Here is a 16,985-nt window from a genome sequence, read left to right on the forward strand (position 1 = left end):
GTGATGGGATGGAATGAGCTCCATCTGTATTTGCACACAAACCCCAGGACTGCTGGGTTTGAGCCAGACTTTGGGAGCAGCTGCTCCAGACTCAAGAGGATGGCTGGTAGTAAGAGATTCTGAGTGTCACCAGTGACTCTACAATGTGTTACAAATCTCCTTTTTAGCTTCAGATGATTTTGGAATGCAATTAAATTATGGCTCAGGTAACATTAATGAGGGACCAGAAAACTATTCTGCACTTCTGTTAGAGCTTTTAAATGCAGTACTTCTTTCTACATGTAGATCAAGAACCACTTCTTAGAAATATCCTTACTTCTAAAGGAAGAAAATCAGCAAACTGCTTTGGAGGTTTTTTTTAATTATTTTTTAAAGAAATATTTAAAAAAGCATCTTTTCCCCAGTGGCTGGGCTATTTACTGCACAAACACTCAGGTGCTGACACCTGTTGTATTTACATAAAAAGATTCTTGTTCTGTGTTCCAAAAGAAAATTCAAATGTGGCTGACTTGGACAGTTCAATTTCTAGTTCGTCAGAAGATCTCTCAATTCTGTGGACTTGCCAGGATTCTGATATTCACCTTGTTCTTCCTCAGGGAAGTGGCAGCTGCAGGCATCATCTTCTTGAACTGACTGTTCAAGTGTGTGCACTGAAGAAAAAAAAAAAACAGATTTACAGAATCAGTTGGGTTGGAAAAGACCTCTAAGACCATTTAGTCCAACCTTTGACCATACATGTTGTAAGACAGACCAGAGCTCTGTGGCATGTCCAGTTCTTTCCTGAACACCTCCAGTGACTCCACCACCTCCTGCATAGCCCGTTCCAATCTTTAACAACCCCTTTTGGGAAGAAATTCCTCCTGATCTCCAACCTGAACCTCCCCTGGTGTAGCTTAAGGCTGTGTCCTCTTGTCCTGTCACTGGTTGCCTGGTAGAATAGACTGATCCCCATCTGGCTACAGCCACCTTTCAGGGAGTTGTAGAGAGCAAGGTCTCCCCTGATCCTTCTTCTCTCTTGACTAAACAACCCCAGTTCCCTCAGCTGCTCCTCAAAGACTTTACCTTCTAGATTCTTCCCCAGCTTTGTTACCCTTCTCTGGACTCACTCCACCACTTCAATATTTCTTGAAGTGAGTGGCCCAGAACTGGACAAATGTCCCCTTTCTCTTTCATTTATTCAGCCATCTTATTTCACCATCCCTCAGTCACAAATGCAGGATGTCAGAAAGAAAAAAAAAATCTTCCAAGTTATTCTACAATCTGAAATTATTCCTCCACAGCATATATATCTGACAAAACTAATTTACCATAATTTGTTTTCCCTAATTCGGCAGGGCCTCTGGTGCTGTTTGTCATGGCAATACAAGGAACACCAGCATGAGGGAAATAGATTTTTGGACTGCTATGGTCTTCTGTATTTAGAGCTACACTAGAAGATTCAGACCTTATCCTTAGAACAGAGGAAAAGAAGAGAGAGAGAACCCCCCAAAAAAACCAAACAAACCAACTATAAACAACATTGAACGGAATCAGCTTCATCTTTGTGCTGAACTCTTGGGCTTGCCCAGGATTTACTATCTCTCAGAGGGCAGTGCTGGATTCAGGCTGACTCTGCAGCTGTGTAGCAGCACACCCTGACTGAAGTCCCTCTCCTGCTGCAGCCAGAGCTCCGGGACACTCACTCCAGGCCATGTGTCCTCTCTGTGACACAGAGGACTCCCAAGTGTTACAGCCACACAGGCCGAGGATGATGCCTGGAAGTCAAAAACTGAACTGAGCTTTAACTGGAGCAGCTGAGTTTTTTCATCTCTCACAAATAGTCCACTTCTAAGGAAAAACATGCACTTGACCTAACACCCACAGTGCTTTCTGCAATAAAAATTCCAAAACTGTTTCCCTTTCAGTTGCTTCTGACTTACAAGACCAAAAAAACCAAAGCTATTGCCAGCTACTTTTGTAAGGCACTTAACTTGGATTCCTGACTTCTGTCTAGTTTCAAAAACAAAAACTGAAGAGCATATTTATCTTACTTTTCTTGAAGACAGTGTGTAGTTTCTTTTTTTGCCAGACGCTGAAGCAGATGCACAAAGGCAGCAGAAACACTATGCATGACAGCCCAGCCACAGCGAGAGAAATCCTGATCATGTCTGTCTGAACATCCTTCCCTAGGAAACAAACAACATTCTCTAAGAGTATTAACAGAACAAAGTTCTACTGCCCTTGAATTAGCTGAAGACCTTTTCTCCCATTCTGCTTCTGGATCAGTCTGCAACACTGGAAATGCATAAAAGGACTTTTAAATAGAAGGCTTTAAATGGAAGGTGAATGAGCTACAGTATGTTTAAGTAGGTCACAATTCTTTACCTCCGTAAGCAGTATTACACAATGGCTTACCTAGAACAGGGATAGAAAATGGAATTTCGAGAGATGTTGTAGGTAGAGTAGTGACTGAAGTGAAATTAACTGAAGCGTCTTTGCAAATGACATCTTTTGCTGGAGTTCCAGGCTCCAGGACTTGGTTCCCAGAGCACCTGAAGGACATTAACAGCAAAATGGGGAAAAGAAAGAATTTTAAAACTCCAGTCAAGTTTAATAGCTGTAGCTTTTTTTTTTTTTTTAAAGTTTACTTACATTGTCCAGTTTTTACAGGAGCCATTGGGCTGATCATTAAAGGTTCCGTAGCGGCAAGCCTGGCAACCTTCAACGGACAAGAATAGGTAAAATTGTACAAGATAACATTTAAAATGCAACATATTAAACATTATTTTTGGCTGCTTGTACAATGTCAAAATTACTACTTCATAAGTTGCTCTGAGTATGCAAGGCAAGTCTTTCCTTGTCAGCCACACACCAGTACAGTACTTGGCTAAAAAAACAATTAGTGATTTGGCACGAAGTGCCACAAACCACGCTGAATTCCAGAGTTCCCAGATAATTTTCCCTCATGCTGGCAGCCAAAGAGCTGCCATGCAAAGGGAACTAACTGGTGCATGATTTGAGCTTTAGTAGGGCTCAGAGTGTGGTGGGTTTTTCTGCTCCTGAGCTTACTCCACAAACCATGCACTGTGCTTAGCAGCAGTGGCAGCTCTTATCTTGCGAGGTCCTTCCTCTATCTGCTTCTGCACTGTGCAAGAGGCAGTGCAGCGTGTCTGGTGCAGGATGCAGAGGGGCTTTCAGCTGCTGGGGAAAGGTGATCCTACCGTTCCTGGTGCTCTCCTGGCCCACGCCACAGCTTCGGATGCAGTAGGTGCAGCCATCACCGCCACAGCGATAGCCCTCCTTGCACGTGCATTCAGCATCACTCGTTGAGGAGCACCTTTTCAAATACTGAAATAGTCCTGCAAGAGGAAGACCAGTTTCAGGCTACAGCGTGGTGCAGCAAAGGCTCGGACCTTTGCTCGCACAAGAATCGGGCTGGCAGCTTCGGCGAGGAGCCCCGCAGACACGCAGCGTTATTTGACCAGCGGCTCATCCCGCGCCGGGCAGGTGCCAGCCCGGGCACGTCGCTGCCACGGGAGGTGCCAGCAGGGCTGGTGGCACCGCCGCCGGTACCTTGGCACTGCCGACACATCCTGCAGCTGCCGCGTCCCGCCGCGCTGGAGAAGGTGCCGGCCGGGCAGGGCTGGCAGGACGCGCCCGCTCCCCGTCCGCAGTCGGCGCTGGCTACGAAGGTACCTGCGGGCCGAGACACGGCGGTCACCGCGGGCCGCGCCCGGAGCGCCCCGCCCCGGCCCGGCCCTTACCCGCCGGGCAGTGAGCGGCGCACGGCAGCGCGGCCGCGGGTGCCGGGCTCAGCGCCAGCGCCAGCAGCGCCGCGGGCAGCAGCGCCCGGCCCGGAGCCATGGGTCGGAGCGGGGCGGCGCGGCCGGCGGGACTGCGCGCGGCGCTCCCGGCACCGGCCCTTAGCGGCCGCCCCCGAGGGGTCCGGCTGCGTCATCCCGGGGCGGCGGGGAAACCCCGGCCGGGCGGGACTTCCCGGACCCTCCCAGAGGCGCGACCCCTCAGCTCTGCCGGGCAGCGCCCGCAGAGCTCTCTCAGCGCTGCCGGTCAGCTTTTCACCAGTGGGGCTTCCCGGTGAGTGCCGCCTGGAATCCCCGGGAGGTGAAAGGCGAGAGGCGGGGCTGGCAGGCCGCAGCCGCGCCGGAGGTGCCGAAACCACACGGGCACCGCAGGGACCGGCGGAGCGCCTGGAGCCGCCGGCACGCGAACGGCGCGGCCCCGCCCCCTGCGGGCCCCCGCAGCCAATCCCGTGGGTCGGCTCCGCCCCCTGCACATCCCCGCAGCCAATCCCGTGGGTCGGCGCCGCCCCCTGCACATCCCCGCAGCCAATCCCGTGTGTCGGTCCCGCCCCCTGCACATCCCCGCAGCCAATCCCTGCAGCGCGAGCCTGTCCCTCAGCCGGGCCCGGAGCGCGGGCAGGAGCAGACGCGGTGAGTGGTGCGCAGCGCGCAGCTGGGGCTGAGTTATAAGTGAGAAGGGAACGCGTCTTTCGTGGGTGTGAGCGCTGCGCAGTTCGGTGCCGAGTTGTAACTGAGAGGAGAACGCGTCTTCCGTGGGTGTGTGCCCGCCACACGGGCAGCCAGAGCAGCGCCCAGCCTGTGCAGGGTTGTAAGCGTAGTCCGCTGTGGGCAGCACACAAAGCGCCCCGTACCGGAGCTGAGCCCCGCCCCGATCCCAGCAGAGCCCTCAGCCAGTCCTTCCCTGCGAGCGGCTGCCTCCCCTGGCCTCCAGCTGCTCTGCCGGAGCTCTCATGAGCCCGGCCCCCAGGAGCCAGACCGGGCTCTGCCAGCACCGCAGAGCTTTGCAGTCCTAAAGCTCCCCGTTAACAGCTCTGTCTGTCCTTCGAAACACCGAAACCCCTTAAAACCAGGGGCAACATCATCCCTGAGCCACGGGCATTCCCTGCACGCCGCGAACCTGGGGAAGCAAGCGCGGGGCAGAGGGCGGAGAAGAGCAGGGCTGGGCTGTGCTCGGTGCGTGCGGGGCGGCGGGGGCGGTGACTTTGTCTCGGTGGGGCTCCGAGAGGCCGTGAGAACAGCGGGGCGGCGAGGGGCGGAGCCGGGCCGGGCGGAGCGCCCCAGAGCCGCCCGCGGCCCCGCTGAGGTGAGTGGCGCCGCCGGGCCGCGGAGCCCCGCCGGGCGGGCGGCGGGTGTCGGGGTGGGCGGAGGGTTCGGCGGCCGGGCCGGGTGTGGTTGGGTGCCCAAGGAGCCGCCTTTCAGGGCACGGAGCTCCGCCGTGCCCGCGGGGAGGCCCCGGCCCGGCCCGGCCCGTGCTGTCCCTGCTGCGGGGAATGGCGCCGCGTCCGAGATGAAAACGTGGGGATGCGGCCTCCAGCCGCGCCCCGCCTGTGAATAGCGGGCTCTGCCTGTGATTCTTGTTTAAGGCCGCCCTTGTTAGAGTTTCTGATTCAGCGTGTGAAAAATGCATATTTTATGATCGGCTTTTCGCAAATGTCACGATGAATATTATGTGTGTAATGTTAGAAAGTTATGCTGTATTAGTTCTCCTTACGTAGTGTGTTAAATGTAGTTTTAGGTTACAGCATAAAATAGAAATTCTGCGATAAATGATTTGTTGCAAGCTCAAGCAGGAGAATGAGATAATCAAGAAACTTCACACAGAGATGTTAGGGAAGGGGGCCCATAAAAAGTTACAGCCTCCTTATCAGAAAAGACAAACATTCTTCCACCTTCTCTGTCTTTGTGGAAGCAACAGGATTCAGGAGAAGAAGTTGACAAAAACCAGAAAATTCTTAATTTGCAAGGAATTTATGCATCATGTATGAGATATGTGAATATGCAACAGGCTGTTGCTTTTAAGGTTATTCCTTTGGTTTGCTTTTTGCAACTTAGTGTCCAAGAGCATCTGGGCATCCGTAATTCTTTACCTTCTCTTCTCTTGTAATTGTCCTAACTCTAAACTTTATTAAACTTTTAAAATTTTTAAAAAACAAGTGATTGGTGTTTTTCACAAGCGCAAGTCACCATCTCCAGAAAGGCACGTGTACCCACGCAGGGCTCTACGTTTGGCTGATAGGTTTGAGGTGACCTTAGTTGGCACTGAGGAGCAAATGGGAGGCTGGCATTTACTATGTGTAGGTAGCTTGTTAAATGACTTGTTAAACTAAGTTGCTGTTAGGTCTGTGTAACATAGTTCTGCCCTCTCAAAAACTGTCTTTCCGTAGTGGTGGGACAGCTATTTACATGTACACCCACACAAAGAACCGTACTAATGCTAAAGAATTTGGTGGTGTAGTATAATAAATAAATATCTAAAGGCACTATGGAAAGACTGCATTTTGCAAAACTAGGAGAAAGAGTAAAGGTTTCAGGATCAGGTGCCTGTTTTCATCTAAAGAATTAATGAAAGGAATGCAAACTGTGATCTATACCATTTTTCTTCAATAAAAAGCAAATGCAGCATTTCTGCATGGTGGCTACTCGGGTAGTTTATTGCTAGTCAAATTCATATGAAAATTTTGCAGAATCACTATATACCCTCAAACTATTAAGAAGGTCTAGGTGTTCTGAAGTTATTGCTAGTACCTGTGATTTGGGTGTACTTGATCAGTGGGCTTTGCACTGACAGTACATAAAACTGCCCTAAAAGTAGGATTTGACACAGTGAATTACTCTGCTTGGGCTGGTTCAGAATGCTGTAGGATGTTGCGCTGTATATTCCTGCATCCTAGAAATAACATTCTAAAGGAGGCTGCCACTAGGGAGAAGACTTGAAAACAGATGAAGTTGAAGCAGGGTGAGGATGATTTTATTTTATGTAGGCACCTAAACATGCATCACATTTTACAAATAGCTCCCAGGTATTACATGCAGTCCTAGATGGAAGGTCCCTGCATAGGACAGAAATCTCTGTCTTACAGAGCAGGAACCTGTGAAATGCCTCCTCACATCACAGGTGCTTTCACAGATTTCTCTCAGACCTGTATGAGTTAGTGGGTATTTTACATGATGTGAAGTTATTTTAACTTAACCTTCAAATGGAAATTTGGCCATTTCACCTCAACTTGAGTTTAGAAGTTTAAAAAAAAAAAATGTCTTAAGCCTGGTTTGTTCCATTTGCTAAATCCTGTGGTCTGCTCCCCCATCACACATGTGCAGATGTGTTTCTTCCCCCACAAAGTTGCAAAATAACCCAGAAAATCTATTGGTGAGATTTTGCAGGGGCACTGGTCGACTCACTGTGAAGTCACAGGAAACTCCTCATGCAGCATGCTGGGTGGAAACTAAAAACCAGATGTGAGGTCAAAGCTCATGCGAGCCCTTTTTGTAAGTGCTGACCTGGGTAGGAGTCAGTCGTCTCGGAATGATTGAGGGTGTGCAAATTGAAAACGGCTCTGCCACCCACCCTGAACCCCTTTCTCAGGCAGACACAGGTCATGATTAAGGTCTTGATTAGGCCAAGGTGCTTCCTCTTCTGGTGCTGATGTGCTGTGCCTTCCACTTGCACAAGTGCCTTAATCTTTTAATATCATAATGCATTATTTTTAAAAAGCTCCTTAGTTAAACAAGATGGCTATGTATATTGATTTAAGCCGGTGAATTTTGAGGTGGTTTAAATGAAAGGCCATGCAAAAGTACAAGTTACTGTTCAGTTTCAACATAAGGAAGGATTTATATGAGGGAGTTTGCCTTCTAACCACGTTGTCTTTTTATCTCCCTCAGCCTCTTCCTTCACAACCACCTCCCTAATAGCAGCCCCTCAAGACATGGCCTCCAAGAGAGCGTTGGTGATTCTGGCTAAAGGGGCAGAGGAGATGGAAACTGTAATCCCCACTGATGTTATGAGAAGAGCTGGGGTGAGTGTGCAGACAGTGAATAATCTCTGTGTGTGCCTGATCAAGGGGAAATCATTGCCTCAAGTTGATGTTCATTTCCAGGAATTCAGTGTGTGCTCTGGGAAAATTTACCCTCATGACCTTACTGGTTAGCAAATGCTCCTAATGAGCATGCATGACAACTGACATTTGTTAGTAACCTTTCAAAGTACAAGTCGGATGTGGACTAGAGCAAATATTTCAAGTAAATCCTACTCTGTCAGAAAACACAGCTACTTCCATGTATAGTGACGGGAAGTTCCTCTTTTGTAGGGGTCTGAAAAGCTCAGTACATTACAACTCATGACATTGCTTAGCTTTTCTTGAGCTGCTTTTGAAATTCAGTTATTAACTGCAGTTCTGGCTGTTGGGATTCCTTACGCTGTTTGTTACTCCTGCAGTTGTAGTAGCACACTGTTACTATTTCATTAGGAAGGAAAATAATACTTTAAATAAACACACCAACCTCACTTATATAGAAATGACTGAAATAAAAATTGCCTTCTCCCACCACTTTTGTCATTCCATCACTGTGCTCCCCATTTTGGCTGTCATAAGAGGAGCAAGCTCTCAGTGCAGCTTTTTTTGTTCTGTGTACTGCTTAAGAACATATAAGAAAAATGCCCTAAATTCTTGTTTTGTAATAATATATTTATTCTCCTGTTAGATCAAGGTGACTGTTGCAGGCCTAACAGGAAAAGAACCAGTGCAGTGCAGTCGAGATGTCTTCATTTGTCCTGATGCCAGTCTTGAAGATGCCAGAAAAGAGGTTGGTCATCACCCTTCTCTGATATAATGGCCAGCATAGTCTCTCTCACAGTTTCTGAGGTGAATTTGGAAAGTTTATGCATTACCTTTGGACATACATTGCATGTTGTATTAACTCTGTGTAGCAGTGAATTACAGAACTGTACATCCCACTGTGCTCCCCTTCAGTGATATGCTGCTTCATAGCCTGCTAAGTTTAGATATATTTCTTAATTCTGCCCATGTGTTTGCTTTTCCAAAGGGCCACTCACAGAGCTGTATTTTCCTGTTAGTTGGCTCGACAAAATACTGTGATTTGAGCCAACTCAAAAATTCTGATGAGAAGCTAAATAATGTTATAGTTAGACCTGGACAGTAAGGTTGGAGCAAAACCATTTGTCTTTACAACACAAGATCTGTCACTTGCTTGCTGAAGCTTTTAAGTGCACTAGGCTTAAAAGTCAGTTCTGTGAGGGACTTAATTGATAATAGGTTTTTCCTGGAACAGGAAATACTATTTTTTTTTCATAATTGGAACTGGTTTTCTGATCATAAAGTGTGGTTCAGTGAAATAAAAGGTAGTTTTCTTTGCTTTCCACTTGAATCAGCTGCAGTGGTCTTCAAACAGCATAATATGTGTTAAGAGCGTAATGTATATATCAACCTGTGTTCAACAGAACAGTTTTATCTTTGTTTAGGGGCCTTATGATGTTGTGGTCCTGCCTGGAGGGAACCTTGGGGCTCAAAACTTGTCTGAGGTAAAGTTCTGGCATTTTAGAAATTCATGGGCGCTCTCATGAGTAGTGGGGTGGTCAGCACTTGTTTAGTAATCCTGCATATGCAGTTCAGCATCTAAAAATTCTCTTCTGAATGAATCAGTAAACTAATTGTTAATGGTCTAAAGCCTTGTGATTATGTAGATGGGACAGCTGGGTAAATTCTTGGCCATGAATACCTAGTAAAACAGAACAAAAATGGAAAGGTGTTGTGCATTATGGGAAGGTCTCTGTTCATGTTCATATGAAGATGAAACAGTTACAAATGAAGATTTGTTACTGAGACACAAAACTATCCAAACCTAGGGGACTCTGCTCCCTTCCAGAATTCTGTCTTTGGTGCAAAACTGTTGCAGTGGTGGTATGAATTCCTTGTGGAAGGCAAGCAAACAAACAATTTGACCTATCAAATAGAGTTCAGGTGGTATCACAGAGTTTGTAAGCCATGGAGTTTGAGACAAATATCCCATATAAATCTTCTAAAAATGATAGAGACTGTCCGGAGGTATCTCATGAATACTATTTTCTGTCGGTCCTGTATTTTCAAACAACTTTTTATGGCCATGGCTTAACCAGCTTTTATATGGGTCAAGTACTTCCTTGAAGTTCCTTCTAATTTCCTTCCTCTTTCCTTCTGGGGCAAGTATGTCTTGGTTTCAGTTTTTCTCCTTTTTAATGTTCTTATTGCCCTCTGTCCTGGGGCAGGGAGGAAAAAAATCCAGTTGGTCTTCTGTACAAGACATGTTTATGAAATTTCAGTGAAAACTGTTTCAACTATGCTTCAGATAACCAACTCCAAACAATGACTTGTGATGTCTCTTCATACAGTCTGCTGCTGTGAAAGACATTTTGAAGGACCAGGAAAGCAGAAAAGGCCTGATTGCTGCAATATGTGCAGGTGGGTAACAAAGTGTCTTGCTTTGTAAAGCATTTGGATATTTTGAAGGAGCATGAAGAGTCTCCCGTCTTAGAAAACTGTGTTCCTGTAATTGAATACCAAGAATTTATCCTGTGTGTATATATATATATATACACCTTTCAGCATCTGATTTTTTTGTAAATTTAATAGCAGAGAAATCTCTAAAATAATTGTGAACATATATCCTGCAAGTTCAGGTTGTTACCTGTTTCCTTCCAATCAGTTGTGTTACTGTCTTTAAAATAAAAAGTGAAAGGTAGTGTGCTAGCATTTTTTTAAAGTGTGTGCTTATTCTGGTAATCTTTCTGCAAGTATACAGCACTGGCAGACTATCATTGCTGTAGATTTGTCTCACATTACCACTCCTGCCCTTTAGCTTCAGAAAGAAGACCAGAAATATAGAATTACAGTCTCATCCTTCCTGAGCTGCAGCAAGAAATGGATTTTGTTTGAGGAGAGGGTTGTCAGCTTACATACTCTGCACAGCTTGGTATCCAGATCATGAACTTTGAAAGACTTGTGTTTAGAAAGGCAAGGTGAAAAATTGCCAATACTGAAATTGCAAATACTGCAACTGAAGGCTGGTCTAGGGAGCTGAAGCTGAGAGTGAGGAGAGGGATGATGAAATGCATAAAAGGCAGTCAGAGTGTTCCAGGAGGGGATTTTCACTTTTGGTTTTTGGTACATTGCTGGAGGGGTTTTCTGCTTTTCTTCCTCATTTAGGTGGTAGCACACAGTGCTGTGAACATTCCTCTACTTGGCAATGATATTCTTCTGCTGCTTTATCTGTGTCTCTTGCAGAACAATCCAAATTCACATCTGCCCAGTAGAGTCCTTTGCTTTGTAAGCAGGATGATTCTTAGAGCTCATTTCAGCTGAACACAAAAGAGGTTATTTCCTGTACTAAATGCAGAATTAAACAAATGAACAGAAATGAAACTCATGTGAGGCAAATCCTGCCTTCAGTTTCTTTTAGAATTCCCATAAGGATTTCCTGTCTGATGACTTAGCACTTCTTGACCACAAATTCTTTACTCAGTTCAGGCTAAGGAGGAAGTATAAAAAGAAAAGAGAAACTCTTGAAACCCAAAACTGAACAGTTAGTCCATGATCTGTCCAAAATACTGCTTGGCACACAACTGTAGCATGTAGAGACTTGCTCAAATGAAATCCTATCTGTTAAGTCTCTAAATTCAAGGTTTAACAAGGTTGTAAAGTAATTGTAGGTAATTAGTGTTCAGACTGAGATGCAGACCTGTTGTTTCTTAAGCAGTTTTATTTAAAATGTCTGGAAGTGGATTGTTTTTCACTCCCTCAAATGGGTGGGACATCAGTGTTAACTGTAATGTGAGAGCGTTTTGATTCAGAGACAGTGTTTATAAAAATTAGTCTGTCCACAGTGAGCTTTGACCCCTGGGAGTCCTAATGCCCAAATGTCTGTTCTTTAAGAAGGCAATTCCTCACTGGTGCAACTTTGTGTTCTTACAGGTCCTACTGCCCTTCTGGCCCATGGGATTGGGTATGGAAGCAAAGTCACAACACATCCTTTGGCCAAAGACAAAATGATGAATGGAGGTATGTTTCTGTCCAAACCCTTCTCAGATTTTATATTTATTTTTTTTTACCTGAACCCACTATTTAAAAAAGAAAAAGAGCTTTTTTTTCTTACTTTTCTCTCTGAATTGAGTCTATATCACCAGAAAATAGAGGGATATACTAAAATTCTCACCCTTGGGGAAATCCTGCTCCTGCTATCATGTTAGGAGCATTTATTGCCTTATCCTCTTGAGGCTGAGCCATCTCTTGCCCCTTTGGTTCTTTGCCTCAGTGGTCCCAACAGCAAACTCTGGGAGCACCTTTCCTGCTCTCCTGTGAGTAATGTTTTGGTTTTGTGGCAGCTGATGGCTCCACACTTCTTTCTCCAGCCTCAGGGAAGGGATGGTGAAATGCTAGGAAGGTCATTCTGTGAGCATTAGTGAGGCTGGAGGTGAGCAGATGGGTTCCCCCAATATCTGCTGTGTGCATTTGGAAAAAAAAAAAAAAAACCAAAAAACAAATATGTGAACAGCTCCACAAAAGCAGTCTGACTTCCAGGAGTAACCTTGTGGGAGCTGATGGGCTCAGTGAGCCCTTCTTGAGGAGCTTTTAGAATCAGAGGGGCATTCCTTGGGAATGAGCTCCCTGTTCTTCCCTGAGGACAGCAGGCAGGGATGAGCTGCTCAGAGGCAGTGCTGAGCTCCTTGTGCCCTCTGTGGTGGCAGCTGTGGAGGGCACAGAGGGCACAGTGCTGGCCACTGAGCCTGTCCTGTTGTGTGTTCCCCCAAGCACACTACTCCTACTCGGAGAGCCGCGTGGAGAAGGATGGGAACATCCTCACCAGCCGTGGGCCTGGCACCAGCTTTGAGTTTGGCTTGGCCATTGTGGAAACACTGCTGGGCAAGGAAGTGGCTGAACAGGTGAAGGCACCTCTAATACTGAAAGATTGAAGTCCTGGTGTGGCAGAAGCACTAGGACAAATTTAGATAGAGAGTCTTATACTTTGTAGAATAACTGTAATGTGCACTGTTGTAAATACACTTTAATTGTGGGTGAAATTAGTAACTGTACTTACCTGAACTGGGATACGTTAATAAACCAAAGGTCTTCATTTCTGGAAAAAAGATCCTCTTAGCAAAAAGCTAACAACATCTAATAATCCTAGTTAGTTCTTGGATGGCATTTAAAAATCACATGGAAAAATGTTTGATGAGTAAATAAAAATGGAGCATCCCTACTGGTGTGTTGTTCCTTTCTGTATTCTCTCCCAACCCAGACCCATGAAACCTTTTTAACACCATGTACTGTTTAAAATAGCATTTGTTTAGATTCTCACACAGTTCTGAAGTCTGAGCTGGAATGAGGAGGTGGCCAAGCACTGGAACAAGCTCCCTAGGGTGGTGGTCATGACTCTAGACCTGCTAGCATTCATGGAGTGTTGGGACAGCACTTCTCACATCACTTCTCTTGGCTGCATGGTTTAACTTTTAGGTTGCCCTGTGGGAATCAGGAGTTGCTTTTGATGACCTTCGTGAGTATCTTCCAACTCAGGATAATCTCTGATTTCATGACATAGATTATTAAGTTATAACCTATAATTAGTTAAAACAGTGTTCAATTTCTTGTGTACAAATAAGGCAAATAACTAGTATTAGTTTTCCAGCAGTGTTGGAAATAAATTAAAAGTATGAATATTCATACCTTGTCAAGTACTCCAGAGTTCCTGCAGGTTGAACATGATACATTGAAATTTGTCTTCTGCATTAATTGATTGAGCTGTTTGGGCAGCTAATAATCACCATAAAGCATGAAGTTTGGATTTGGTAGAATGCCACCAGTAGCAGTGCTTGTTTCTGCTTAGTAAAAATTGGAAGTTGCTACAAGCCTGGCTTAAGTGAGCCTTTGTCAGTTTGGAGGAGTTGCAGGACAGGTCTCTGGAGGAAGTAATGGAGCTGTATTCCCATGAGAATTAAGAACTTGGCATCAATTTCCATCTTTGCTACCTTTCTTTCACCAAAACATTCTGGTGTTACCTGGCTCTGTCATGCCTAAGGATGGCACCTCACTGGACTCTGAAGTTACCCCAGCATCTGGAAATCTGGTTCTGCATTCATCTGAAGTGCATATTCTGAACATTAGAAAATTACTGCATAGGAGCCTTTATGATTGCTTATTTTAATGGGAAACAAGTTCATTCTCAATTACTGCATTTTCGTAATGAAATACATGGATACTTTTGCAAATTCAGAATTAAGAAATGTCTGTGTTGTTAATAACTACTGGAAGAACTGCTTCAACTCTATGCTCTCTCTCTTAATTTGTTTAGGAAATATTTCATATGTTTCTCTAGCTTTGAAATATGCTCAGGCTATGCAAAAGTTGTAATCTATGTAAGATTTTACAAGTTTGTGTGGTAAATCTGCACATCTAACTGGTATTGCCATGCAAATGTAAACCAAATGATGGAAAGAGTCTTTGTCCTAGAATCTGGAATAATTACTTGGTTTGTAAATGGGCATGATTCAGAATACAGGAAAAGCTCTGCATTCCTGGGTGGCAGCACTGCTTTGTAACATTAGAAGGAAAATATTTCCATGCTTGTATTGTTTTTAGTCTTGCAGAAATATTTTAATACAAAGCATTAGCAAAGTGGCCATAAATTTGATTATAATTTTTTTTCTCCAAGGCTGAGGGAGTTCAATTTACAGAAATGAGGTTTTCAGTGTGTATATTTGGGCTTTCCCACTCCCATTAAAATGGTAATAGGGAAAACACTCAGAAAAATGAGCCTAGAGCCCATGGATGTATGTGTTTAACTTGCAGATTCTTCCACTGTGTTCAGCAAAAGACTTGGTAAATAAAATATTGTAGTGCTGCTTGCATTACAGCTGACCCTGTTCTCAACCTTTTACATTGCAGATGTCCAGCAAACATGAATTTACTTGGGTTCTCTTTCTGTGTCATTAACTTGGTCTTTCAGTTAGGGTAAGTAAGTGTATGAACTAAGATTAGGCTAATTTTACTCTCATGGTAAGTGTTATGAAGGACTTTGCTGATTCTAACGAAAAAAAAAAGTTGCCTTTCAGTTAGCAAAATGCTTTTTTTCTGATATTTCAGTATCTCTTTTCATGAAATTCTCATTTACCTGCTGCTAAAAGGTGAGCTGAGATACTTTTCTGCTCGTTGTTTCCTGTACACTAGAAACTTTTTGCCTTTTTATTATTTGCAAGCTTTAGTTTTAGAACCTGTGGTAATTGGGTATCTGCTGCCACTGAGCTCAGCTTAAACTGAAGGGAATGCATCCACTCTTCTCTAACATTTAGCATTTTGTTCCCTGGCAGCTGGAGGGGTTGGGGGTTGGTTGTTTTCCTGACGAGAAGGCAGCCAGTTGGCATCTGCTGTATGCCTCGGATCATCTCTCAAGAATAATGTGAGGTTTTTTTTTCTCCTAATTCTGCTTGTTCTGTGGGCTTGAATGCTTCATTGAGAACGAGTTCTCTTAGGGAATTGAGAAGTATTATATGGCTTAGGAGCAGGAATGCACACAAGAGGGCACAGATGCTGGAGCCATCAGTGAATACTTGCAGTGATGAGAAATATTTTCATTCAGACTGACAAGCTTCTAACTGAAGAAGAGGCAGAAGAAACGTGGAGAGTGATCAGTCTGGTTTTGTTGCAGTCCTTTACAAGTTTCTTTCCAAAAGGGGAAGGTGAAGTACACAGTACTGTGCTGTGAGCAGGAGCAAATCCTGTCTCAGGAATATGTCCCTCTCAGCAACAGAGAAGAGATGCTTTTCTAGAGAGACAAAGGTTTTACTTTTAAAATGGGTGGAGACAAACAGAACCATAATGGATACAAACCAGCCTGCGCACTAGTACTTGAAGCTGTAAAAGCACACAAGGGAATATGCTTCATCCAGTAATTACAAGCCTTGGACAGCTTGCTAGCCATTTATGTTCATGCTTACCATTTGGTATGAAGCCCACAGTGACTGTCAGAGCAAAAAATGGTTACTTAATCTGATTATTTTGTTTGTTCTTTCAACAAAAAGGTGCATCATGATGCAAGCATAAATAGTGATCCCAAAATGATAAAAAGTACCTATCTTCCAGCAGCTTGGATGACCCATGACTTGGTTGGAAAGATAAGTATGACACAGAGAAGTAGGAGGGTGTCAGCTACAGAAAAAAATCCCTAGCACTGCATCCATACTGTCATTCATGTTCTCATACTCTAACTTCAGAAGAAGGGATGTGTTGCTGCTGTATGGAGACTGCATTTTAGTAGGGCATGAGATGCAATATTTGAAGCTTAAAAAATAAGCAATGAAACACTGAGTGAATTAATTTGAATTAATTAATTGTTGCCCAAAATTTTAGATAATTTTTCAGTGTGTTTAGAATGTGGTCTTGCATGTGGTATGGAAAGAAAGGAAAATATGTAAAATTAGAGAAGATGTGCCTGCCTGCTGCCCTGGTTTGTCAGCTGACAGCCCAGCTCTGACAACACTCTCTGCTCTGAGCTTCAGTGGATATTTACAGTTCTTGCAGCATTATCACTTGGCAGGAAATAAACAGCTTTCTGGGAAGAACAGCAAAAAGGGACAGGCTGTCCTTGCTGACACAATTTATCTGGCCTTCAGCCTCTTCCTGCCACTTCTTGAGAAGCATCCAGGGAAGTGCAGGGGCAGGGAGCAGCTTGTGGGAATCCCTGCAGTGCTGCTGCCTCAGACCCTGGCCAGGCCCCTCAGTCAGCACATGTCCTGTGTGGGGGCATCACAGGGCAGCCCTCACCCTTGGAGCATCTGTGGACACTTGGCAGAGCTCTGTGTGCAGAGCAGGCCCAGCCACACAGCCCAGATGGGAGGGAACTGAGCCCAGGTCTCTGTATCCAGAGTGCACCCACAGTAAATTATTATTTCAGGGACTAGGCAGCATTTCTGACTTGTATTTTTATAGCCACACTTTGGGAGCAGTGCTGGCACACATGATAGGCTCCAGAACTGAATCCAGACCTGGGAAAAGCAGGATCCTGTGTTTTAGGTAACACAGCTCTTCCACGTTGCTGAGCAATACTGAGAGCTGCTCTGGGGGTGCAGCAGTCAGGGTTTGCAGTGCTCTGTGTCACACTCAGTCTCTGTAGCAGCTCTAAGAGCCTTTCTGGTCTCTACAA

At 45.1% G+C, this 16,985-nt stretch overlaps 2 protein-coding genes across 4 annotated transcripts; one reads left to right on the plus strand and one right to left on the minus strand.

Moving 5' to 3' along the window:
* Positions 1 to 341: 341 nt before the first annotated feature.
* On the minus strand, positions 342 to 3,843 carry TNFRSF9 (TNF receptor superfamily member 9). The gene is made up of 7 exons (XM_021534282.2): positions 3,744 to 3,843; positions 3,553 to 3,675; positions 3,201 to 3,338; positions 2,632 to 2,698; positions 2,395 to 2,531; positions 2,031 to 2,165; positions 342 to 650 (listed from the first exon to the last, which is right to left on the minus strand). The coding sequence occupies exons 1-7, from the start codon at positions 3,841 to 3,843 to the stop codon at positions 526 to 528; spliced, it is 825 nt and encodes a 274-aa protein (XP_021389957.1). The 3' UTR covers positions 342 to 525.
* Positions 3,844 to 4,307: 464 nt separating this feature from the next.
* Positions 4,308 to 13,049, plus strand: PARK7 (Parkinsonism associated deglycase). 3 transcript variants are annotated; one of them, XM_021534224.2, is made up of 7 exons: positions 4,308 to 4,430; positions 7,683 to 7,816; positions 8,502 to 8,603; positions 9,280 to 9,339; positions 10,186 to 10,255; positions 11,765 to 11,851; positions 12,602 to 13,049. In XM_021534224.2, exons 2-7 carry the CDS (start codon positions 7,727 to 7,729, stop codon positions 12,760 to 12,762), a joined length of 570 nt encoding a protein of 189 aa, XP_021389899.1. In that variant the 5' UTR covers positions 4,308 to 4,430; positions 7,683 to 7,726; the 3' UTR covers positions 12,763 to 13,049. The 3 variants fall into 3 exon arrangements, with proteins under 3 accessions (XP_021389899.1, XP_021389901.1, XP_021389900.1); XM_021534226.3 differs by lacking the exon at positions 4,308 to 4,430 and adding an exon at positions 4,750 to 4,973; XM_021534225.1 differs by lacking the exon at positions 4,308 to 4,430 and adding an exon at positions 4,996 to 5,103.
* The last annotated feature ends 3,936 nt before the right edge of the window (positions 13,050 to 16,985 follow it).

This window comes from Lonchura striata, chromosome 24, assembly GCF_046129695.1.
Source record: "Lonchura striata isolate bLonStr1 chromosome 24, bLonStr1.mat, whole genome shotgun sequence".
Classification (NCBI taxonomy): domain Eukaryota; kingdom Metazoa; phylum Chordata; class Aves; order Passeriformes; family Estrildidae; genus Lonchura; species Lonchura striata.